General features: G+C 39.2%; 1 protein-coding gene across 1 annotated transcript in view; it reads right to left on the minus strand.

Moving 5' to 3' along the window:
- Positions 1-1,019: 1,019 nt before the first annotated feature.
- Positions 1,020-24,892, minus strand: part of LOC111931766 (von Willebrand factor D and EGF domain-containing protein-like) — a 166,790-nt gene continuing 142,917 nt past the window's right edge. Inside the window, exons 26-28 of the mRNA XM_086896604.1 lie at positions 14,988-15,083; positions 13,766-13,861; positions 1,020-1,396 (exon numbers count right to left, since the gene is read on the minus strand). Coding sequence (XP_086752730.1) covers positions 1,362-1,396; positions 13,766-13,861; positions 14,988-15,083 — 227 coding nt within the window. The 3' untranslated portion in view covers positions 1,020-1,361. The remainder of the gene's footprint in view (positions 1,397-13,765; positions 13,862-14,987; positions 15,084-24,892) is intronic.

Genomic DNA, 24,892 nt, shown 5'->3' on the forward strand with positions numbered 1-24,892 from the left:
AAACAATTTGCTGTATTAGTTAAATGTGGGGGAAAAATGCTAGTCTTAGAAGCAGGGTGAAAGGAATGATGAGTGTTTCAGTGAATTATAGTAGCTACAGTTTTTCCAAGCTTTTTTAAAAAAGACTTAATTTGAAGTATTCAAACATGTCACAGTCAGGCTTTTTTATTCTTATAAACTGACAGCAAGAATCAGATCAAATATTACACCTAGTTGCTGTTATGGTCCCGAAGGTTCAATCAAAAAATCCTTGCTTGTATCACAGTTCCCTTAAGTTTCTTCAGGAAGAATGAGGGAATATCAAAACTCCTCTATTCCTCAATCAAGACATCCAAGATTTCAGTTTATGTTTGCTGTGAATCTTCCACTGAGACAAACAAGAGGAGAGGGTGGATACCCAGGATGTTTAGGTTTTCCCTTACTGAACCTGAGTTGTCCAAGGTGACAGTTTAAGATTATTTTTTTCCAGTTAAACTTATACTTGTTGTTTTTATTCCCTTTTTCACACTCCCTTGTCCTCTCCAGCATTTTTCCACATCAGTGCCTCTGCTTGTGATGAAACACAAGGTGAGACAATGGTTGGTTTCAGTAAATCTGAATTTTGTAGATTAAGCTGCAAATTTCTGAGCCCACCTAGATTATCCAGTATTTCACCAGCTGTATGATTAGAAGGATGGCTTTCTAAAATGTTTCCAGGGATTTAGGCTGTTTGTCTACCTGGGGCTTGGTGTGTCCTTGGCATATCAGTGGTTGACTGACCCAGGAAAAGCCTTTGTTTCCTCAGGGGTTGCCATGATACCTCCCCAAAGAAATGCTGACACATTAAGAACTCAGAAAACGAAAACATTTGGCTTTAGCAGTTACTCAGCAGAAGGACACTTGTGTTAATTAAACACAACTGAGGTCTTTTCACTGGTACTCACTGAAATATCTCAGTAAAATCAGGATCTTATTTATCCATTTTTGTCTAGACTGTGTGAAACATGCATTTAAAAAAATCAAAAAAAAAGAGGGAATTCATCTATGCCATCAAATTTTAATGAAAGCAGAATAACATGGCAGTAAATTTTTATTACAAAGTGGTCTGTACCATTGTAAAATCTTGTTAGGAGCAGTTTTGATGGTGTCACTGCAGCCGCAGATCATAAATTTGAGTCTTGCCATAGAGAGATTAGAAAATAAATGTTGGTTTATTGAAATATGAGAAAGATTTTGTATTTTTCCTTTATTATTATTTATTATTTAATTTCTGTGTGATTATATAAGGGTAAAAAGGAGAGAACTAGCAATTTCTTCACACTGCATCTTCCCAAACATAAAACATGCTCAGTGCCAGATTACCAATGCCCAAATTATTGTCTTCATTGTCCTGCTGTTCTCTTTATCCTACTGGGAGCTGAAAAAAAGAAATGAGGATTCAGCTGCTTATGGGATAACAGAAGAAACAGCCTTATGTAAGAAATATTACATGCAAGTGCTCAAATGATTTATTGTAGTTTTTGTCTTTTCTTTGGGATTTATGTAATTCTGGCAAAATCACAGTCCCCCTTTTTTTTTTTCCTCCTACACTTTTGACTTAGCTAACCAAAGGTTTTATTAACCCAGGAATGAAGAACATGTTTTTGAAAGGGCTTAAGCAGTGGAATGATGAATGGAACTGTTCCCAAAGCATGCACGTAAAGTGCTATCACCGAGCTGAGGCTGGTTTCTGCTCCATCGCCCCTACAGGAAAATAGCAATATTGCTGGAATGATTCTGCTTAGGCTCTATTATTTGCGGTGGCGCTTGACAGTTATGGAGTTGGAATTCAATTTCTTTCATCTAAAGCAGGTGTGCCTTAAAAAAAAAAATCACTCTGCCACTTCTGTATAACGCATGGAGATTGTTGGCTTCTTGCCTGAAAGCGTTTCAGGGCACTTATCCCATTTTCATACAGCAAAAGCTGTCCGTGAATATCATCCCATTTTAAATACATGAGCAAATCTGCTTTATCCCAAAGCAAGATAATAGATGATATGAAAAGCTTTATTTTATACTAGCATATACATTTAAGGACCCATTCTGAAGGGCATTTTTATAGAAATCTCTATCACAAAGCACATAAAGAGGTTGATGTTATTTTATTATTCAGGACAAGAAGAAAAGTGTTTCTTAATCTTGATATAACTGTATTTGATGTGACAGGTTAACCTTGATATTAGCATCATGTATCCAAATTTTCCTTCCCAGTTTGAATCTAAAATACCATTCCTTACTTTTGGATAGTGAGGTATCCAGGCACTGTTTGTGAATAGTATGTGGCACATTTATTTTATATTCAAAGACCCCTACAAGTACCTACTGGCATTTAGACAGGTTCAGATAGAATAAGGATTTGAGAAAAAAAGTGTGTAATATCTGGAAGAGTGATATATGTTTATTGAAATCAAATAAAAATTTATGTGCATGTCTGTGTCACATGTCATATTTCCATGTATGTATATACCCATTTATACTGAAATGTCTATCTGGATTTTAGATGTGCATATTTTTATTATTTTTATGTGTAAGTTTATATATGTATATATGGAAATATGTACATATATGCACAAATAGTCTGACCAGCAGATGTGTGCAGCTCGATACTGCTTGTATTTGACTTTCCCTTTCTAATCTCATATTACTTCCATTTACTTGTCAAATAATTTACAAAGAGACAAGCTGTATTTTCAGAAAACTCCACAGATGACTGACTTGTACATTGACTGATGCTGAATGCAGCTTGGAGAACTTGAGCACCTTTGATTTGTGGTTTAATGTCTCTTAATGTATAAATGAACTAAGTAATAGTGATGTGAAGGTCATTAGCTGCAGCAAAGGATTGCCTTAATATGAGAAATAGTTTATTAAAGACACTGTGCATTTTCAGGCTGTACTGAAATCAATAGTGTGTTTAATCTTTGGGAGGTGCTCACTGGGTTCATTCCTGGGGAATAGATGGGCAGTTACTGTTCCATTCATGGGTAAATTCCAGAGTTAAAAATAGCTTCTATAAGATTTACCTTCTCTTAATTATTGTTTGCTGCAACAGGCTATACTTCCCAGTGCCTTTCGGCCTTAGAATAAATATTCAGGTTACAGGCAAGTTTAGCACATTAATATTTAAACTCTTATTGGAAAAATACACCATCATAATAGCTTGTAATGTAGTATTATGTACCATTTATATCTAACTAGATAACATTGTTTAGCTTAAATTAATTCTGTGGCTTAATTAACGCTACTACTTTAATCCATTTAGGAAGGCAAAAACAACATGGAGAGCGTGATGGTATCAGTTAAGACAACAGATACAATATCAATTCCTACTTCCCACAAAATTCCCTGCTGTACAAATGATGCAGTGATTGTCTTGGTCCCTGTTGGGACTAATGCCAAAGTTTTAAACTGTGCTTCCATTGGAAACGAGGTTTGTTTAGCCTGTTTTGTTTGGGTCACCCCTTGCAGCCCTGAACAAATGTGCTCTAATGGCAGGTTTGAATGTAAAAGTCAGCACGAGCATTTGTCTTCATGTCTGCCATGGAACTTGCTAAATTATCTGGATCTCTCAGAGTCAATACAAATTAAAAATACGCACAAGGTTTCTAAGAGAGTGATTGCTATTCTAGCAAGTTCATTAGCCTTCTGAGGAATGCTGTTGGCAGGCTTTGTTTAGCAGAAGTCCAAAACAAAGTAAACCAAAAATGTCACAAAATGAATTGCAAATCAATTGGCAATATAAATGTGAAAAATAGGATGTAGATGATAAATAATTTAGGGAAATGTATATTGTTCCTCCAGGAATCTTAACTGTACGAATGGGAACAATGCTAAAGATTACAGCAGAGAAAGGGGAATAACTTAATTAAACAAATATGGGCCATCCAGCTTTTCCAAATACACTGGCAAAACCAGAATCCAAGCACTATTTACTGCAGGGAAGAAAAAAAAAAATTGTTCTTCAGTGAGGCCTTTTTTTTTTCCCCAGCTCTCTGCTTCTATTCACATCAGACAATTTGACTGAATTTGTGATGTTTTCAGTATTTCCACAGTAAATAATTCTTGCCCTGCAGATGTTTGGTGCAAAGAAAAGAGAAAAAAAGGACAGGGAGTATGAAACTAGGTGGTCTTAAAGGTTCCTTCCAACCTGAACCATTCTGCAAGTCCATGATTCTATTTCCTTAGTGTTTTCAGTCTGTACTCTGACAAAAAAAAAAAAGCTGAAAATTAATATTTCACTCTAATTTTATGAGAATAAGTTGAAGAATAAAAATTAATTTTAAAGGAGAAAATCAGTGTCCTAAACTGGATAGGAAGCAATTACTTTGCATTCTTTTCTCCAGTTAACTTTAGGTGCAGTCACCTAGAGCATCTCTTGTCAGCTGCTGCTGAAGGGAGGGAAGAGGCTGCTCCTCCCCAATTTAATCCAGTTTCTTTTGAGAAATCTTACATGTCACTGCTACTGTATTGTTCCCAATATTCGAAGATTCATAACAGAAACAGAGCAAAGCCTGAGCATTAACTCCCATAGCAAAATGCAGTGGTGAATCCAGCAGAGAGGAGAGAAGGTTGCAGATGACAGAGGCAAGGCTGAGTGCCTCTTCCTCACTCTTTACAGAAAGGTTAAGTGTGACAAAAGGCTTGACAGGATCAGAATTAGCAAGAGAACATGAATGCAAGGGAGGATAGGGAAGGAACTGAGTATTTAGATTCTGAAAAGTCAGATTTAAGGTCTGTTTACAAGGTTAAATGGCAATAAACTGGGATTTGCATTTATGGCATGCTATCTGCTGTGTACTAACTCCCCATATGGAACATCTGAGCAAATAAGAGGGTTTTTACATGAAGCAGCTTTTCCAGGTCAAGAGATCCTCAGAGTTACCCCAGCATATTTAAAGATGCGGTTTCTAAACCAGCAGTGACTTGCTTTGAGAACTCCCAAAGGGTATAAATAGTCCCAATAAGCATAGTACATGTCTTTAGATGAGAAAAAAGAAGAAAAAGCAAGGGAGTGACAGCCAAAGATTCAGACTAAGTTGGTATCTGGGGAGATGCTAACATAAATTATTAAACAATCAATTTATGAGCTCCTCAGGCTTAGTGAGGGGAGAAGTCACTCTGCCACAAAGAACAGATGTTTTTCACTTTAGAGAGACTTCTGATATGACTCAGACAGTCATGCCAGTAAGTATGATTCATAATAAATCAGTAAGGAGCAAGGCCTGTTTGAGAAAACATTATCAAGGAATAATTTTATCAATAGTCTGTAGGTCCTGATTTTTCTTCTATTCACCACTTTCCTTAATGTCTCAGGCAATGAGATGTCACATTTTTGAACAATGTCACACTTGGAGACAGTGCAAGCAGGCTTAGAATTAAAAATCTTTTTGATAAATGGATGAAACAGCTTGAAATCCACAAGACAAAATTAAGTAAAGACAATAAAGATGGTGCTTTCAGAGGAAAAGTCAACTGCACCAAATGGGAAATAAGGGATAAGGTGTCAGGGCTGTGGGAAAGACATCTCTTTCTTCAAAAATATTAATTAGAGACAGGAGCCACTTGGAGAGGCAGCTGCTGGGGGCTGGTCTCAGCCACAGCACACCAGGAAGGACATGAGGAAACTGAGAGAACAGGGTTTGCAGCTTGGTTGGTTTGGCTCAGGAAAATGGGATAAAATCAGGCAGCAGAGCCTCGAGTTTCCTTCAGACATGGATGTGCTGCCACTGAGAGACCTGAGCTAACGTTCCCCTGTGCCCATCAAGGTGGCACCAATTTTACTCACAGCAGACTTTATGTTCAGTGTCAGGAAAGTCAAAACTGTGCTCCAATAATGTAGTTAAATACTTGAAAAATTACTCTGATCAACTGTGAAGATTCCATGACTGACAGGTCTGGAGAAGTTGATTAAAGCTTATACAGATTGTTCACTTACATCCAATCCAGTCTGATAAATGAACTCTTGGGAGGTTTATCATCCAAAATTTCTTACACAAATATGGGTATGTGTACAGTTTACTATAATCCATTCTAGTAAATTAGCTTTTCATTTCCATATATCACATAATTTTGACTTTTAGGAGGAGTAGCTCATTTACCTTCATATAACATAAGCCATGTAATTTATATTAGACACCATGAAATCCATAATTTTAATTACTAACTGAATTTACCTTTCAGCAAGGCTCACAGATTGAAGGAAACCTGTTAAGTCCCTCTTATTCAGAAGATTTCCTTCTACATCAAAGCAATACATGTCCATATCAGAGCGGCCAATCAGGATTTCTGCAGAATAAGCCCTGAAACTGCAGAGAGCTTCAAAGACTTTTAAAAGCTGTGAGATGAATCATTGCTAGAGAGACACATGTGTTTGTACGTGTCAGTGGTGACTTGGCATTCTGGACATACAGAATTTGCAAAGTCTTTTTCTTTCCTTTTCTGTCAGCACTGATTTAGTGTGCAATAGTTTATTCATGTGGAAAAGGAAGCTCAATTTTTAAATTTTTTTTCCCTCTAAGTGTAATGTACTTCCACTTCATTTGTGAAATTACAAATATGCTTTGTACATTCATAACTAAAATAATTCTTAAAGCAATCCTGGTCATCTTGGTCTGAGGGATACAAAAGGTCAATTATTGTTACCATAAAGAACAATGTGTTTGGGCCTTACCTTCTTCTCACATGCTGAACCAGCATAGCCACTTCTGCAAGCACAGACATTTGGTCTGATGCATCTGCTTCCAAATTGACAATTTTGCTCACAAAGTGCTACAAATGAGAGATGAAGTTCTTTAGAAATGCACTAATTCTAAGTCTTGTAATCAGGATGTGAATATTTAGAAATATTGAAAATCAAAGATGGTTTGTCATAGGCATTTCATGCCTCTGTGTTTTATGTTTACAATTTTTAGTTTCTCCTTTTTTCCCCAGTGATGGGGGAAAAGAGAAGACTGACAAAGTAATGACCTCAGCTCAGCTGGAAATGGATCAGTGCAAGGCCTGATTTTGAAAGCCATGATATAATCTGGGCATTGATGGTTGGGCAAGATTTGTGCCACAATTTATTTTGTTTTGTTCCAATCAAAATAAATAACAGCTGTAAAAAGTGCTGACCTCGAGCTGAGATGAAACAATGTGTTAAATATGTACTCCCAAAGATGATACTATCACAATAAATAAGTAAATGGGAAAATGTGGTGAACTTCACACTTTATACCTCTGGAAACCAAATAGGAATATGTGATTTCCTGGTCACAGTGAATCAGTAATGAACCACTTATCCCAAGGAAAAAGAAATCAGAGAAATATTTTATCTAGAGTGCCACTGCATTTATAAAGGCCTACCAATTTAAAGATATTCTGTTAATAAAAGAATCAGTGTTCTATTATTTTTTAAGAGAGAAAAAAGCAATTAGTCAAATTTCAGCTGGATTTTTATCCTCATTAGCAGTTTCCATTGTTATGACATTGTTTTGGCATAGAAGAAAAAGAACAGCCAATTCAGAGGGCACCAATTCAAGAAGAACACACATGTCACAGTATTTTAATTAGATCTCATGAGCTAAACCTTCTATAAATATTGCCAGAATATTGTATCCTAGTTACAGACAGTCAAAGGAAATGCCTTAAAAACTGGTCAGATGTGACTCAACAAGTGGTTTCTTACATTTTCTTGTGTGGCAGAGGAGCATAGGAAGGTGCCAACCATGCACTGTTAAGACAAAGCTGAATATAAAGTAGACATCTGTTTGTGACCAATCTCCTTCATGATGGAGCAAAATGTTCCATCAGATTTGAATGAATGTGCTGTATTCTTATGTGAATTTTTCTCCTTCCTACAAAAAATCAACTTAAAAAAGTTAAAGGATCAAATTCCACAATTTCAGTTTATTGCACTTAGGTTCTGATTCTGACACAGATTTAAGTTTGTGCAAAGTCTTTGTGTTGAGATCTGAAGTCTCGGGGATAGACCAGGGCAAACTTCTTTAGGAAACACATTGTGGGATCCTAAGCCATCCAAAAGTGACTCTCAGAGTTATAATAATAGTTAGAATGACCTTGGAAGGCCAATGGCATCATGTTTCACAGCACCTGGAATTTGTATTGGGTTTGTTCTATCAGGTTATTATGCCAGTGAGGAGGCTGAGGTTTTGACAGAGTGAGCAATATTAAAATCTAGGTATCTATAACAAACTTCACAGTTATGGGGCAGAGAAGTGAAGAACCAGACTTAGTGCCACACTACACATCTTAAAGAGACTCTTACCAACTTGGCAAAGGAGTATTTTTATAATCACGTAGTGAAAACTCATGCTGTGTCAAAACCACTGCCCCAGACCTTGTCCAGAATAAGAACACACACAGACCTGCATGTGCTGGTGACCTTCAGGTGCTCCTTTTGGAAAAGCCAGCTGTGTCAGTGGCTATTTGCTGTAGGAGTCCAGTGACCTGGAGCTAGGAACCTGCCTTCCTGGTCTGTGAGCTTGTTGATGTATTCCTGCTGCTTTGAAAAGGTAAAAGAGCAGTAAAGTTTGAAAAGTAAACTTTGAGTTTACTTCTTTACTTTTAAGCAGTTTACTTTGAAGAATAAAGTGAGTAAAGTTTGTTTTCTTGAAACAAATTTTAAGGAGGAAACTTGGTTTTTTTGTGTGTCTGTTGCAAAAATCTCCTTAAGATATAAAAATCTCCTTGAGATACAGTCTCGTGAACTGCAAACCTCAGAATTTCTCCTTTTTCTGAGGGCAGGGGGCAAGTTTGAATTCTGTGTGTGGAGGGGGCAGAGTAGGAATGAAATCACATTCTGTGGTGCTACTCCAGCTCCTCCATGAACACTGAAAGGACAGATTTACAGCTGGAAAATTCTTGGAGTTTCTCTCACTGGAACAAAATCGCTTCCCAACAGGGATTGCACTGTTTGCAGAAAAGGCTCCTTATGCCCAAGCAAGTTTTCTTCCACTGTATGGTTAGCAGGAAGAGAGAGAACTGTGTGTGATGATATTATTAGAGAAAAAAATTGTGTATATTTCTATTATTTGATATGAATATGGTCTGGAGAAAAATGGGAGCTGATTTTTCTTTCATCTTGGTAGCAGATAAAACAGGAACAGGAAATGTAAAGAGAAGTGGATTTTCTGCAGATCCCTATAGCATCTGGGGGTGTTCTGATACACATGGCCATTAGATGAGGTACTAGGATTTTCCTTTTGTCTGTGGTTTTCCTGATTCTCAGTGGATGCAAATAAATTTTAAAAAGGGAAAGTATTTTCTCCATTTTTCATCCTTTCTGTCTATCTCTCCCTGTTCACCCCCCAGCTTCTTTCTGTAGTGCTCAGAAAAACAAGAGCTCAGTTAGGAGAAAAGTTAAAAACATTTTGGAGGAAAATTGGAATTGACATCACAGAGGATAATAACAGAGCTGAAGTTCAAATGAATATTTCATAAATGTATTTACAAGGGATGCTAAGCCACTAAACACTAAAAATGACACCAGCTATGTATGCATTATCCTGTACAGATTCAGCAGAGTTATTTAACAAGCTAAGCTTATGTTAAAATTATAATCAATAAATGCCAATTAGAAAGAGTTTTATCCTTGCATGTTAAAAGAACAGAGCTATAATTTGCATGTGAAACACATTCTTTTCAAAATTATTTGCTTTTTTTAAGGTTTGGAAGGGTTACAGAGGAAAGCTTGAAGAAATCCTGCCTAGGATGTTGTTCAAGGCAGAGAGAGAGAATGGGAAGAATATTGAGGAAATTATAAAGCCATAAGCTTGACACTTATAACATGCAAATAAAGAGAAGTTATTCTGAAGGGCAATGAGGAGCCAGTATGGGTTCAATAATATTAGAACAGAAGACAGCAGCATGAATTTTAATGATTAACATCCTTCACAACTATAACCTTCTTATACTTTATAATTAATTGTTAGAATTATACCTTGAGCCTGCATTCAGAGCCTTAAAGAACAGACCTGTACCCCTGGCCAGAAGAGTTCTGACTTTACTGGGTTCTGTTTTGGGTGTATCTGTCAGGGTGGCCAGATTCTGCTGCCAGATGGTCATTTCTGTGGCCTAATGTTCCTTTCTGAGCTCAAGAAAAAGAGATACCAGCACAGGAGGCAAGGAGAAGCCACAGACATGGAGCTTTAAACTGGGTATGTAATATGGAATAGGAAGGAAATCACTGATGGGAAAACTTGGTGACCCTGGGATACCATTTCTTTTTTTCAGAAAGGCAAGTTTTTGGGTATTTTTGCAGCCATGAAAGCTAAAACAGAGTCAGACCAAAAAGCTTCTAATGGAAGAGCCCTCATCTATAAATCTCTTTTTTATAGCTGATATATGTTGAATATTTCAAATTACTTTTTTAACCTCTTCTTCCAAAAGGTTATTTCCCTACATTTGCAGTACAGTCTGAAAATTGACCATTATTCCTTAAAGGATGCCCCTCAAAGTCATAGGTATTTATCAAGGATAACATGTGTATTCCACCATACACTCTATTTGTTGGGACAAATGACCTATTTTATTGATTCTCTTTCAGAAAGCATTCTGTTCAGTTACAGATGAGTGGGGAAGAAAACTATGCTTTTGACTGACCTCTTTATTTACAGGCTGATAAAGGAGGACTATTGTGCTTTATTCATTATCAATGTCTACTGAAAGTCTCTTTTGCTCTTGCCAAGTTCTCTAGTTGCAGCCAGGGACCACTGAAACTGTAAATAAACTTTCCTGCACAGATTGTCTGTGGAATGTCATTGTGAGTTTGACTGATTGTAGCATTAGGAAATCATCATTCACTGCATGACATGGACATGCAATTCCATTGTGCACCATTGCAAAAGAGGCAGAGTTTTTCCTTGTGTGATTGCATCTCCAAAATGTAGCAGAGCTGTTCCAAATTAGTTATAATCTCCTTAGCATAGAGTGGATACCTCTGATATTGCAGCCTTCTTTTTGAGGCATTTTGGAAATATTTTAGACATAAAATTATTCTGCCTTAGACACTGCCAATCTTCATTGCAGTAGAATGGAAAATGTGTTCTAGTCAATTCTGTTCTGTCAATGGGTTTGTCTGCTGAAAGGTTGAAGTCTTTTGGGTCATCACTTGTGATAGAGATCTCTGTTCCTGGTGAAAGGTGACAAGAAAATCACAGACATCAGTATTTGAGGCTGTAAATAGTTAAATTATTAGAGACCTAAAAGTAGAGAATGTTTTGCATTTTCTGGTTTAGTAGAAGACTGAAGAAAGAAAGTGTTTGGAGGTGATCTGTGACTTATGAAAGATAAATCAAAAAGTAGATGTCCAAATAGATGTCCAAGATGATTTCTTAGTATTTTTCCATTGTCCCTTTTGTTGGCTTAAGCACCTATTCTGGCTATCCCAGTATAAAGGACTGCAACAACCTGTTCCATCTAGGAAATATCCAGAAAATTGTAGTGGAAGTCTCTGTGTATCTTGTGTTTTAGTCACTCTCCTCAATGTGTTAGGAAGTCAGTGAGGAAAAAATGAGGTTCAGTGTGTGTAGATTAAAACTGTATCTGCATTTCCATCACCATCATGATAAGGGCAGTGGAGTGAATTCACAGGCTGAAAACAAAGAATGAAGCTGGGATTATCTAATTGTCTCCTACTCTTGAAAAAGCCCCCCAGAAACAATCCTGCCCTAATGGATTCTGGATTACAGTGTGATTGTTGAAAAAACCCATCCTTGGAATTTTTACATGTGGAATGAGAAGAAATATTTGCATTATGAAATGGAAATTATTGAGATTAACAAAATGGAAACAATTGAGATTAATCATATAAAACCATAGAATTAATACATATTATGAATTTATATATTCAAATGTAGTATAACAAACTGTCTCTTTGATTTAATTTAATGTCATAGAATAAAAAAAGTACAAAATCATATTTTCATATAATGAAAAATATGTGTCAGCTACTACTTTCTTATCTTGTAACATGAATATTTTTCTCTGTTGTTGAGTTTAACAGCCAAAGTCTGTAGTTAAAGTGCTGCAAATCTAGGTTGAATTCAGCCTTGCAGATACTACAGCAGAACACAGAATTTGGGAATACACATCCAAGCAAGACGGGGTTGCTGAGCTCAGGGAAACCTCAGGAGCTTAAATGTGACAAAGCAGTTTTGCACAGGGGAGAGAAGTGATGAAGCAGAGAGCTCCTTGCCAGAAGCTCACGGGTTCTGGCAGAGCCTCTGGGTTTGGGCCACGGTGCCTGTGCTGCTGGGAGATGGGACAGAGGCCAGAGCAGCACAAGAGCAACAAAAAGAGTCACCAGGGGCTGGTTCCAGCTCTCTGTGCTGCTGCAGCTGGAGCAGCTCTGCCAGAGCTGAGGAGAAGGTGAGCAAGGGAGGCATTCAGGAGGCTTTTCGTGTTTGGGTGGATAAATACATTTGTTTCATCGAGCCCAGGGTTTGAGGGAATAGCCTCCCATTAAAACATGAAACACGACTTACTTTTAGGGTTACACTTCTGTGCAAAACTTATACCTAACATCTGTGAGGATGAAGACTTTCCTGTTCCCCTGCTTCGCCCCTGCCTCGCTGTGAATACCCTAGAGCAACATTGTAAGACCTCACCATCTGCTCTCTGACAATAGTCTTCTCTCTTTCTCTTTAAAAAACCAAAAATTTGGGGTTGCTGTGGGACCTGAGAGTTTCAGCCAGGTTCTTTTGGACAAAAAAAAAAAATGATTTAACCTTCTACTATGGGAAGAAATAGTAAAACTAGAATGACTAGCAAATGAAGGGATTTGGAGCAAAGTTTCAAAGGTTAGATAAATCTATAAAAAATTACCTGGGCTTGTGTGCCTGCATAGGACAGCAGAAATTGTTAATGTTAGTCAAACTTGCCTTTCACAGGAGCAAGCATGATTTGTTTATTTATTTTATAAACTGAGTCAAGAATTATCCATCAATAACTTTAAACACTCCCATGTTTGAACTAGAAGACAGCTGGCACAGAGAAACAATTACACAGCCATTGGGAGTTAGCTGACAGAAGATTTCCATAAGTAATTATGCTCTGTGAGTGTGAGGGGAAAGGAAGATAAAGGAGATAATGCCCTTTACAGGGGATAATGCCTTGATATTTTCCTCATGCCCTTTTGCTGTAAAGCTAATGGCAGACACAAACTGAAGCGACCCTGGATGTAATTGGCAATAACAGATCTCTTCCCATTCCAGGTCTTCCAATCCCCCCAAATGCAAATGCTTCCAGCCACCTTGGTCAGTCTCAACAAGTAGAATTTACAGGGTCAGGCTCTAAGGTTAGCAGACACACAGAATTTCTGTGTTTAATGCCACTTGGGTATAGAGAGTGGGTACTCCATTTCCTTTTCTCCTCAACCTCTCCTTTTTACCTCATATTTCAAATTATTTAATTTAAAAAGTACTTATTTTGTCTGACAGGTTGATGTCAGCATCCATGTGAGAAAAAGATGAGTCAGGCCTCATGTTGAGTCTAGAGACATCTTTGAAAGTACCAGTTTTACTGTGAGCACAGGACAGTTCTGACAAATAAGAGGAAGAATTTAGGTGCTAATCATGTTATGGTTGATTTTTACACATAATAGAATCATGGAATCTTTTAGGTTGGAAAAGACCTTTAAGATGATTGAGTTCAAGCATAAACCTAACACAATATACACACAGCAGACAATCCAATGTGTAGAAATCTGTGGTGGTTAGGAAGCTGCAGTAATCAAGGGAGCACTTACGGGTCTGGCACAGCATTCCCGCCCATCCTCCGGAGCACTCGCAGGTGTTGGGACCGACACACTCCCCTCCATTGAGACATTTCTGCAGGCAAACAGCTGAACAGGTTGACATGAAACAAGTGAGAGGATGTACATGATGTATCTGTGTGTTCAAGAGCTGTCTGAGAGGTGACCTGCTAGGCTTTATTCCATATGGCTGACTTCCAAAGGAATGGGTGTGTTCTGTTCATCACATCATCAGTGTGCAGGATTCTTTGATATTTTCTTCCTAAGAAATTGATCTTTGATAACTGTCTGCTGGGAGACTTGGCATTTCTAATGCTTAGCTCATCATCAGCTATGAACAATCTGTCTATGATACTTTCATTCATGTTATATGCCTACTACATGTTCCACATAAAAACCAAATATTTTCATAGTAAAATTTGATATGTTTATTGCATATATTTTTGTTCAGAGAGCCTGAGATACTGAGTGCATGATCTGGTGTATATGTATGAGAGACACTTCCTTCCTTCAGCATTTCTGAATAAATTATTAATATTATAAATTCAAGCCACTGGTTCTGAAATCATATTTACTAGCAGGACCCAAAGGGTAAAAAGCCAATATTTTAATCTGGTTTACATACAGTATGTCATCTTGATTATCAATTTATTCAGTTTATCTGTCAACTTCATGGTAATGAATAGCCATATACGGAAAAATATTCCTTGAAAATATTTTAGGGTGAGAGGTTTTTTTTTTTTAATTACATTTTTATGTAACTGTTGTCAGAGTTACAGAGTAAGAACACGTCATTCTCCAAACTATGCACCAATGACCTTGAGAGTACATCTGTTTGGAAAGCTTTATAGCAGGCTTTAGATAGTTCTGTACTTTGAAATACATGACATTTCTCTGCAGAATATAACAAAATATGTGAGGCTGTTAAAACATAAAATCAGTGCTTCAAGTTTAATACTATAAAAATGAATTTCCATAACAAGATGTATAACAGAGCTGCATGAAGCAGAACCAGAGTTCCCCCACACAGCTTTTTCTCCTTTGCAAGCATCAAGTGCTTACAGCATTTTGTATTACCTGTACTTAAAACTGCTTTTCTTCAAACTGCTGAAGCAGCAAAACAGAGCCTATGTTGTTTTTTAGTATTAACAGATAGCAAATTGGGGACAACTGGACGAATTAACATAATCTGTTTGATGGGAGTAGAGGTGCTTACGTTTGCTGCAGTGCTTTCCCCTCCAGCCAGCGGGGCAGTCACAGACATTTGGGTGGACACATTTCCCCCCGTTCATGCACGTGGGATCACAGACACCTGCAGGAGCACAACAAAGGAGGGAGCTGGGAAATCAGGGAAGACTTTAGTGGAGGTTCACCTGCTTCCTTACAGAGGGTTAGTTGGCTTGTAATTGATGAGCAGAAAAGTAATTTGGAATGGAGAATCTGAAACACAGAGGCTTGATAGGTCCCATAAATCCTCATGGGAAATGCTGTGCCGTGTGTGGAAACTCTTTGGCTGAAGTTCCAGTGAGAGCTGCCTCAACAGACAGAGCAGAGAAGCTCTGTCTTACAAAGATTACAAAGGTTCTCAGAAAAGCAAGTGGACAGGCCAAAGATTGTTAGAGCTTTCACTTCCCTATGGGAAAAATTCCTCCTTCATTTTCTCAGATGTTCATTTGGGTAAGAAAAGCCTAGATCAGGATGGATTGTTTTCACACAGTTTTGGGTATGATTTTGCAGTCAACCAAGCATAAATTTTAAAGATCTATTCTTCCATTGCAGTTTTGAACCATTACTTGTTCAAGTACTTACCTTTTTACTTTGTTCTTTTGTGCAAATAAGATGTGAGAGCCGAGTTGTTCTTTCAAACACAAGAAACCAGATGGGTTTTTTGTTGATTTCATTAAAAATTGAATAGCTAGTTTTTGTGTCTCTGATTAAGCTATATTTATCAGTGTTGTTTTAGAACACATTTTTAGCATAAAAATCTCACATTTCTGGGAACTCAGACTCTGCAATCCCAACCTGCTTTTAGGGAGATGCCATAGGCAGGTACCCAAACTCCTCCCTGCCTGTTAAGGTAAGTGTTGGAACAGCCATCAGAAGCAGGGTAATTCAGAAACATGGCAGAGCCGGTGGGGTGGGAGTGGGAACGATTTGCATTTTACATGGAAGGAGGCATTGGATAATTGGGTGGAGTACAAAAAGCCGTGTAACACAGCAAGAGGCTGGGCTGGGGTAGGAGAGCCAAGTCAGGAGGAGTTTGGCAGTCAAGGTGTGAGAACACATTTGTGCCCATGGGCTTCTGCCATGCTCAAAGCTTTACAGGCACAGGGGAGCTGCCAGAGGCTCCTTCCCATCCTGGAACCGTGTCGTTCCTCCCTTCCTGCAGGGATGGGAGCCTGTGGGACACCCAGCTCCCCAGCAGGGACCAGGGGACTCGGGGCTCACAGCTAAACCACAGCAGTGCCTCCATCAGCCTCCAGGTTGTGCTGCCTTTTAGCACATCAGCAGCAAGAGCAGAAGGGAATGAATGCTAATGCTGCAGCAATCCTGAGCTGTCACTGCATGCAGGACTCTGAATGACCACAGTCCCCACTCAGACCTCTGCTGAAGAGGTGGAAACCCGAAAATAACCTCAAAACAGGGACGAATACTAAAAGACAGCCTGCAAAAATGCTTTTATTTGATGGGAGGGTAACCTTTTGTTCCTCTCTCAGGGATGATCAGGCATTTTTAAGTAGACAGATTTAGGTTCCCTGATTATTCCTCTGATCTAGTGAAATTTTGCTTTTGTGCCACTTTGTGTGCTGGTCCCTCCCTTCAGTCCAGCTGCTGCTGCACTGGCAGCTTTTAGAGCTGTATTGCTGCTCTTGCTTGGCTGCTACATTTGAATTTCTTTCTGTGCCAAACCTCCTGGATCCCTCAGCACCGTGACCTGCCCTTAGGCAGGGCAGGCATGGCCATGATTATAGGGGCTGCTTGGACCCCAGCCCTCAAACTGTCACCCTCCATTTCCTACTTCCTCCACCTCTCCTGATCCATGCTGTAATCTTGGCCTCTGCTTACTAAGGCTAGCAGGGATCTACAGTTCTTGCTGAGCTGTTGAAAAAATGCTGTAACCACTGGTTAAAACCTAGATGAGTTCAAAGGGTCATGGCATCCATAACTCTGAAATAATTTAATCTCTTATTTTCCCTCTTCCTTTTTCTCTCCCCTTTGATTTCACCTCTCCAATAAGAGATTTGTGATCCACAATCTTACATTGTATTGTATTTGACTTCATGTTTCAATTATAAAATAGCTCAGACATTCAGATTTTAGCATAAATGAGCCCAAACCAAAAAGTTTTGTTCTAGATTTAGAATCACTTTGTGCTTTTCGATATTCATGGATGATAGTGTTCCCAGCACTAACCTGCTTTCCTAAAATCAGTTGAAAATCTAGAAGTATCATTTTGAGACCTTATGAAACTTGGACAATATCTTCCCACCATCTCTTAGAAAGTAAAATCAAAAGAAGGCAATGAGGACAGTAGCATTTGTTCAGATGGATATTTCACTTTTTTTTCATTATTTTGTTGCTTACATTTTCTGTATATTTTTAACCTTACACAAACAAGCACTTTTTTAAATTTTTTTTTTGTACTGACAGCAGACTCAGTTGCAGGGAGTCAAATTAGTAATTCAACAAAGGTTTCAGCAATAGGTGAGTTCCAGTCTTGATCTGAATAAAAGACATAAACTCAAATTGACTTTTGGCTTTCCATTTCTCCCTTTTTTTTGTTCAATTGCCTTACAAATGACCAAGTAGCTATGAAAATATAACATGAATTGCCTTCATTACTTATGGCACCTCTGACTCCAGTGATAAATCCGAAGGAGCTCAATTCAAGGTGAACTTTGAACAAAGGGTTCCAGTCAGTACCAAACCTGTTTGGAACTGGAGGAGCACTTCTGCCTGCCTGCCCTCCAGGGAAGGCACTCTCTTTTTGCCAAGGAATTCACAAGCACCTTTAGGTAAATGAATGCAGTGTTATCTCTCCCCTTTTCCTTCCTGACATCTTCACCTTGTCCTCCCTTTCTCTGACTTTCTTAAATACAACTCCATCTCAATACCCATCAGGCAGACTTCAACATTTGTTAATGATAACTAGTTTGGATCCTTTCTAGTCCCACTCCTTGGCCTCTGTGGAGGAGTTCCAATTTCAAAATAGCAAACAAAAATGTTAGAGCCTCTCACAGGAAAACTAAATAAATTATCAGACACTAGGAGAGCAAATCAAATTATTGAAATCCTCCCAGGTACTGGCATAACTTTGAAAAGACTCACTTATTTTTTTATTTTTTGCTCTTCTCTTAAGAAAGCCCTGGCATCTTGACCCAGAGACAGCAGTGGTTTGAAAAGTTTTCCATGTCTCTTGGGGACTAGTCCTCATGCCATGGATATGAACACATTTGTGTCTTCCCTTTGTTGCAGTTAGGTAGGATATATCACTGGGAGTGAGGGGAGTCCTGTGCTATCCACAGATCCTGGGTGCAAGCTTGCTGGCAGTCAGTGAGGATCACTAAAGCCTTCATCATTCCCTTGCTGCCAGTGCTGACATTTCCATGCTCTCCAGCAAGAGCCAAAGCACAGAATTTCATATGCAACGGTGTTACTCGAGTCTGTGATGCGCCACAATTCCGTAAGGCCACCATTTACAGCTCGGTACCACCTCCATGATCTCACATTTCCCTGAACTGGTGGGTTAGATAAGGTAAGCCTATGCTGAGGGTGATAGTGCAGGTTGAAGAGGAAGCGTGGTTCTGTGTTGTATTTCAGCTGAGGGGTGATTTTGATAAGGTAACAAGCAGCTGCAGGTGTTAAGATAAAGCACAGGTGTTGCACAGAACATCACATAAAACGTGCACAGTCCTCCCACGCTCTGAAAGGCATTCACAACTTGCTGAGTTTTTTGTTTAATGCAGCAGCTCTTTCTCTTTGATGGCTTTAATGCATTTTGACCTTACAATCACTTAAAATTTCCTGTGACCCTTTTCATAGCTTATCCCCTCTAGGCTCACTTGACCCAGTGAAGTGCTTCTTGCAACTCTTTTTATCAACCTCCATGAAGCTCCATACCAAACTCTTCAGCCCTAAAATCTTTAAAGCAGTCAGACCTTCTGCTTTTTCAGCCAAAGAGAAGAATTTGTCTGCAAAACAGATATTTCTGGAGATTACTGAAACCACCCAGCACCTGAAATGTTGTTTGTGAAGCTTGTCCTCCTGGTGGAAGTAGCACCATCCATGGACACCCACAATTTCAGTGGCTTCTGCTGCCTGCTTTTGTTCCCATTGATCTCCAGTAACAGTCCTACTAAAATGTACCCAGTATTAAGCAAAATGTCCCTGTTGTGCAAAGCCAGAGGGGACTGGGGGTGAAATTAAGCAGTGTACGTGCTTTGCTGGGCTGTGGATACTAGAATTGACACTATTGAAGGGTCACACTACTAACCAGCCGTATCTGCTGGCCAGACACAGTGACCAGAAACAGCCAGACATGTCCTCCAGACTTCCACTGCTTCTGTGGATTATCAGACAAAAACTTTCCTAGTTTACCCTAAGCCACCTTTAGACACAAGGACCTCATTACAGCTTTTCTCACTAGAAGGAGAAAAGTAGTGAAAGGCTTTTAATTTTGTTGAAATGAGACAATCTTCATCACCACCCTAAGAAAGTCAAAAGAAAGGGAGTATTAAACCAGGACCCTAAAATCTTAGAAGAGGGGGATCCTCTGCAATGTTTCAGGAACAGAAATATCCATATACTTTCCTGGCCATGAGACTGAAGAAATTATTTCTTTCTGAATCAAAAATTACCTGTCATTATCATGTATCCTGAACCATGGCTCTGATGAGGAGACAGTGCATCAAGCTGCAGTTCTGATTAGAAGATGTAGTTTTCAAAATAGCTTTTGTTTTCCTCTTGTTTTTTAATTTTATTTTAATTTTTTTCCCCCTGTGGAAGCTGAGTAACTTGACCTGCTTCTGGGTGCATCCTTTGGATGGAAGAGAGAAAATAGCCTCAAGCAGTAACATCTGTGTGGGCCAGCTAAGGCAATGCATCAGGCTGTATCTTGCTGACAAAGAACACAGAAATGCATCCAAAAGAACACCTACTGGTAGATACATACTTCAACTTATCCCTTAAGTCACCATCCCTGTGCTGACATTTCTGGGTGATTCACAGGCACTGCTTTTAGTTCTGGCTGGTGTTGGTTTTGAACTGATGACTTCTCTGTGGGTCCAGTGCGTATTTCAACTTGTTCTATTGCTCTTTTGTGGAGCAGGGAGCCTGATCAGTCTCAGGTTTGGTTTTTCTGTCGGTACATGTTGTTTTAATGTTTGTTTTCTCCTTGCTTCTTAGTGGTTACCTTGATTTGGTGTGACATTCTCAAAAAGCAAAGAGCTGTAGCTGGGGAGATACAACCCAGTATGGACACAGAGCATTGGACAGATTTAAAAATATCACTGACTGGACTTGTGAGGAAAATACAGCTGACAGAAGCTGAGCTGTGGACAAAAATGAAGCCAGTAAATGTGAAAGAAGTGGATTTTGTGTTAATGCTGTCACTTCTAGCCTTTTCAAATGTTTGTAGGTAAAATATATTAGCTATTGATAAAACAAAATGAATGTGGAGAAGCTCTGTGCCAGGAATGGCACGATCATGACACTGCAGCCTTAAAGTGTGGGGATGTTGTGATCCTTTTCACAGGACACGAACGGGAAGGTCAGAGCAGCAGTTTCACAAAATAGCACAGTTCAATTGATCGACTGGAAGAGAGTTCTCCATCTCTCAGGGTGCATTATGCACCCAAGCAGCACTGCTCAGATGAAACATTATCCTGGCTGCAGAAAGGGAACAACTGCTTGGATGCTTCTAGGCTCCAAATAAAGATTTGATCGTGCTGAGTGATCTTCAATCCTTTAAAATAAAAAATAAAAAATATCCCCAAATGGGTGTGTTCCGGCCAAAAAAGATGTTTCTAACAAAGGGCACCATTGTTTGGATTCTACTGGCAGAAACTAGTGGAGGTAAAAAAATGTCATTCACCCCTTTAGAGGGTATAACTGATGCTCAACAGATCATTAGTGAGATGGATGTACCAATATATCTGCTGCTGTGAAGGTCCCAAATGCACACAGCTCTGAAAAACACGTTATGGATTTGGGACACCAGCAATTTCTAGTCCCCTTTCTTCTGCTTCCAAGGGCAGTGAGGAAATAGTTTTGCCCACGCTGAGTTTTAGGCACATATGTTTTCCAACAGCTTGATTTTATCTGAAATTCCTCATCTGTGTTGATTTGGGTTGGTAAATAAAGAAATAATTTTCTCTGCAAGCTCTGGGTAACCTCGGATGTGTGATCCACTGAATGCCAGTAATTATAGCCATAGATTAAATTTTAGGGAGAAAGAATACTTGTCATGTAACAAAATTGCAAATTTTGTGCAGTGCTTTAAAATTTGGATCCTTATCCATATCAAACTACCAATCATTTCGAGGTTTGCTCATCCCTATTTCTCGCTTCACGTACCTCTGACGGAGATGCAAAGCACTTCTTCAATAAATTACCTTTCTGAGTAGTAAAAAATAATCTGGTAGAAACCTCTGAGGGATGCAGTGCGGGAGAACAAATTACTACAAGACACAGAGGGAGCTGTAAATGTAATTGTGATGGTTGTGGTGACAGTTTGCATTTCTAATATATTCACTTTACCACAGAGCTCTAGCAATAAGAGTTAGTTTGCATGACCTAGCACACATTTCAGAAGGAAAAAATGGTCAGAAAAATTGTAAACCATATAGATAGCAGTGCAATGTCAGTGCTTTGCCTAATTATGTCTGGGTCTTCATTCTGATGAGTACTCTGATATACTTATGAGGCCTTTTAGAGATATTAAAGCAGAAAATAAATCTAATTTTGTTATTAGTTCAGTAAAAATGAGAAAAATAATTGCTACTATATGGAAAAACTACTGAGCTGCTAGACTGTGCTCCTAGAGTCAGTGTGTGATGCACTGCATTTGTTTGCTGTCACGTCACTCTCAGCAGCTCGTAAGATTTTCTGTCAGCTAAGGAGCATCCTGATCTCTCCATCCCTACCAGATTCCCTGGGAATCAGTGGTAGGCAAGACTCCTAAACCACAGGAAACCAGTGTGGGACTGTCACTGCAATACAGGCAGGGGACTCTCCACTCTCCTTGGACTGAAATGTCTCTTCCTCTTCTTCTGATGATCTTCATTTCGCCTATTTTCTGTCCTCAGGTGAAACTCTGGACATGCGATTATATCATGTTGGGATAGCTGTGGGGTACTTCTGTATCTTTCAGAATGAAACTACCATAAATAAAATAAGCATGTGTACGTGCACATTTGGATGCTCGGGGAATATTCTGCTAGGAACTGTGAGATTTTGAGATCATTAGTAAATCCTTTTCTCATTTACGGACTGGTTTTAGTCTGATTGCAACACTATTAATTTGAAGAAAGACTATAGCTCTACTTCATTCTCATCTTTGCAACTGTTAGTGTATAATTAATGTGGGGAATTGCAAAGTATACTCTCAGCACAGGTCATATTCCCAGCTTGTTAAGGGCTTGAATTTGGTAACATTTTCTCTTCATTGAAGAATGCTCTGTGTTTTATTAGGTCAGTGAGGCATTCCAGCCTGTCTATAAATTGTTCTGTTGAGCTGCTTTCCTGTCATGCCTGAATGAGAAGTGAAAGAGGACTCATACACACAGTTTCTCCTCTGTTGATTGTTTTTGCAGCTCTGTGTTTGGGGATGACCTGCAATTTAGGCCATTTGGGCACATTCTCCTTGCCCTGAATGGGCTAAGGCACTGCCTGTGCTTGGTGCAGTTTGGTTCATTTTCATCTATGCAAAGGAAAAGGGAGATTGAAGCCTCAAGACAAGGAGAGCAGCCACAGGCTGCAGTGGTGTGGCTGAGAACCCAGCCAAAAAGTAAAGACCTGGTCAGGAAGATGGGAATAGGATTGGCACTGCACTAATCTGTTCATCACCCTGTTATTATCTGCCTCAGAAATAAACTTGAGCTTACATGGAAATCAGTGCTGGACAGGATTGTCTTTTTGTGGATAAACAGACAACATTAATCTCCATGACCATCTGTCCTCTGGGCTTTTCAAGTGATAGATCCATTGCTCCTTTTTTAAGAGATGCTTAAAAAATATTTTAATCAAAAAATAGATCCTCAAAATGTTGTTTTGTGAATCAATTAGTGGGAAAAAGGCACTTATTCTTGCACAGAAGCCCACTGCATAGAGATGCAAGTAATTCAGAAATCCTTTTGCTTTAGGCATGCTTTTACATATAGCATCAGACCTGGCACATTTCTTCAGTGCATTTAAGATACAGGTAAAGAACATTAAAATTTAGCTGTTCTACTCTGGTAAAATTCATGTTGTAGTCTGTGAATGGTCTACTTATGGAATGAATAAAAAATTTAATAAGGCTTTTGGGTTTATTTAGGAAATATATTCAATTCTTAACCAGATGTATTCTTGTTCCCTTCCTGAAAAATAAATTTAGACAAATACATGTGCTCAAACCCCTATTAAAATAAATGCATCAACTACATATATATGGAAAAATGTAGTTTTTAAGAAAGGCTGACTAATGTTTTGTCACAAATCCTTACTAAGAGTGAGAAGTGAGGAGCTCTGCTCTGAGAGCAGACCAAAAACCAGGTTGTGCTCTGAGTCACAGTCTCCTGTTGGGCTCTATTCCTTCCTCTGGGAAGTCACAGCTCTCTCTCCCTGTTCCCCCCAGGCAAGATGCACAGATCATGTTTTGTTCAGCTGAATAGGAAAGACAGCAGTAACCTGATTTTTTTTTTTTTTTGGTTCATCTTCTGTTTTATTTCCTGCCCAGGGGAGGAAGATGACATCTAATATGAACCCATTCTGTTACATGGACTAGAAAATCAAGTAAGGACTGAGAGAAATGTTTCCTTTTCCTGTGTCTCCAGACTGGGCACCAACCAAAGGACAAGCCAGACTGTAAATCTTTGTATTTTGCATAGATAATGCTTTGAACAGGAAGTTACAGGTCTGTTTGCTATAAGCAGCTGCTCATTTGCTTCCAAACACCCCCTGCTCAAGCATATTTGCCATCCAGGAATCTTAGACAAACACTTGTTGCTTTTAAGCACATCCTTGCTGTATGAAAAGCAAGTCTGATGTAAATGATTCCTCCATCCATTTGGATGAGATATGTGGTTTGTTCCCTGCTTGTTTGTGTGGGAGGGTTTGCTGGACCTTTGGCTTGCAAACTGGCTGATTTTTGATAGCTTTAGTCAATCTGGCTACTCAGTGAAGACATTCCAGAGAATATATCACACAGTGTCAAGATGACAACTCGGTGGGAGTCTGATTTGTTGAGCAGTAAAACTTCCTGCTTATGCAGCTGGCGAGGCAGTAATGTACAGAAACATTACATGGGAAGGCTGAAATGTGGGAAATCAGTGACTTTCACAATATGACATTGCTTAGCAAAAAGCTGCCTTTGAAACCCAGCGTTCATATTTCCAATTAGTTTGCCTCTAGCTCTCATGCAAGCAAAGTCCTCATGCTACCAGGAAGGGAAAAGAAAGGAGGAGGGAAGAGGAGCAAGCAGAGCTGGAGGAATGACTGTGAGTTACATTGCACAGTGTGAAATAGCCATAAATCCTGGCTGCAGGAATTACTGAAATGGAGAAATAGTTATCTCCTAACTCTGAGATCCAATCTGCAAAGCCCGGTGTCAGTGTGATGATTTATGTAATACAAAGTGGTCAGGATTGAGCCCGACACAATGAAGCAGATGCTTACAGAAACTCAGTTTTAAATGGGGAACAAAGCCCAGGTCTCTGGCTGTGCTCATGGCCATGAGGTAGTGCCAAAAGAGGGGCTGAGGTCAGGCTCCAGGTGTGCCTGGTGTGCTGGAAAAGGCAGGAACAGGATGCTGTTTTCCCGTGACCTCTGCTTGCTGATGAGCTCCAGAGGGAGCTGTGGCTCGCCTTTTTTCACTCAGAGATGCACTCACGAGAAGCAGACAGCAGAGGAATGGATAAATGA

Source organism: Cyanistes caeruleus, chromosome 7 (assembly GCF_971803275.1).
Source record: "Cyanistes caeruleus chromosome 7, bCyaCae1.hap1.1, whole genome shotgun sequence".
Taxonomy (NCBI): Eukaryota; Metazoa; Chordata; class Aves; order Passeriformes; family Paridae; genus Cyanistes; species Cyanistes caeruleus.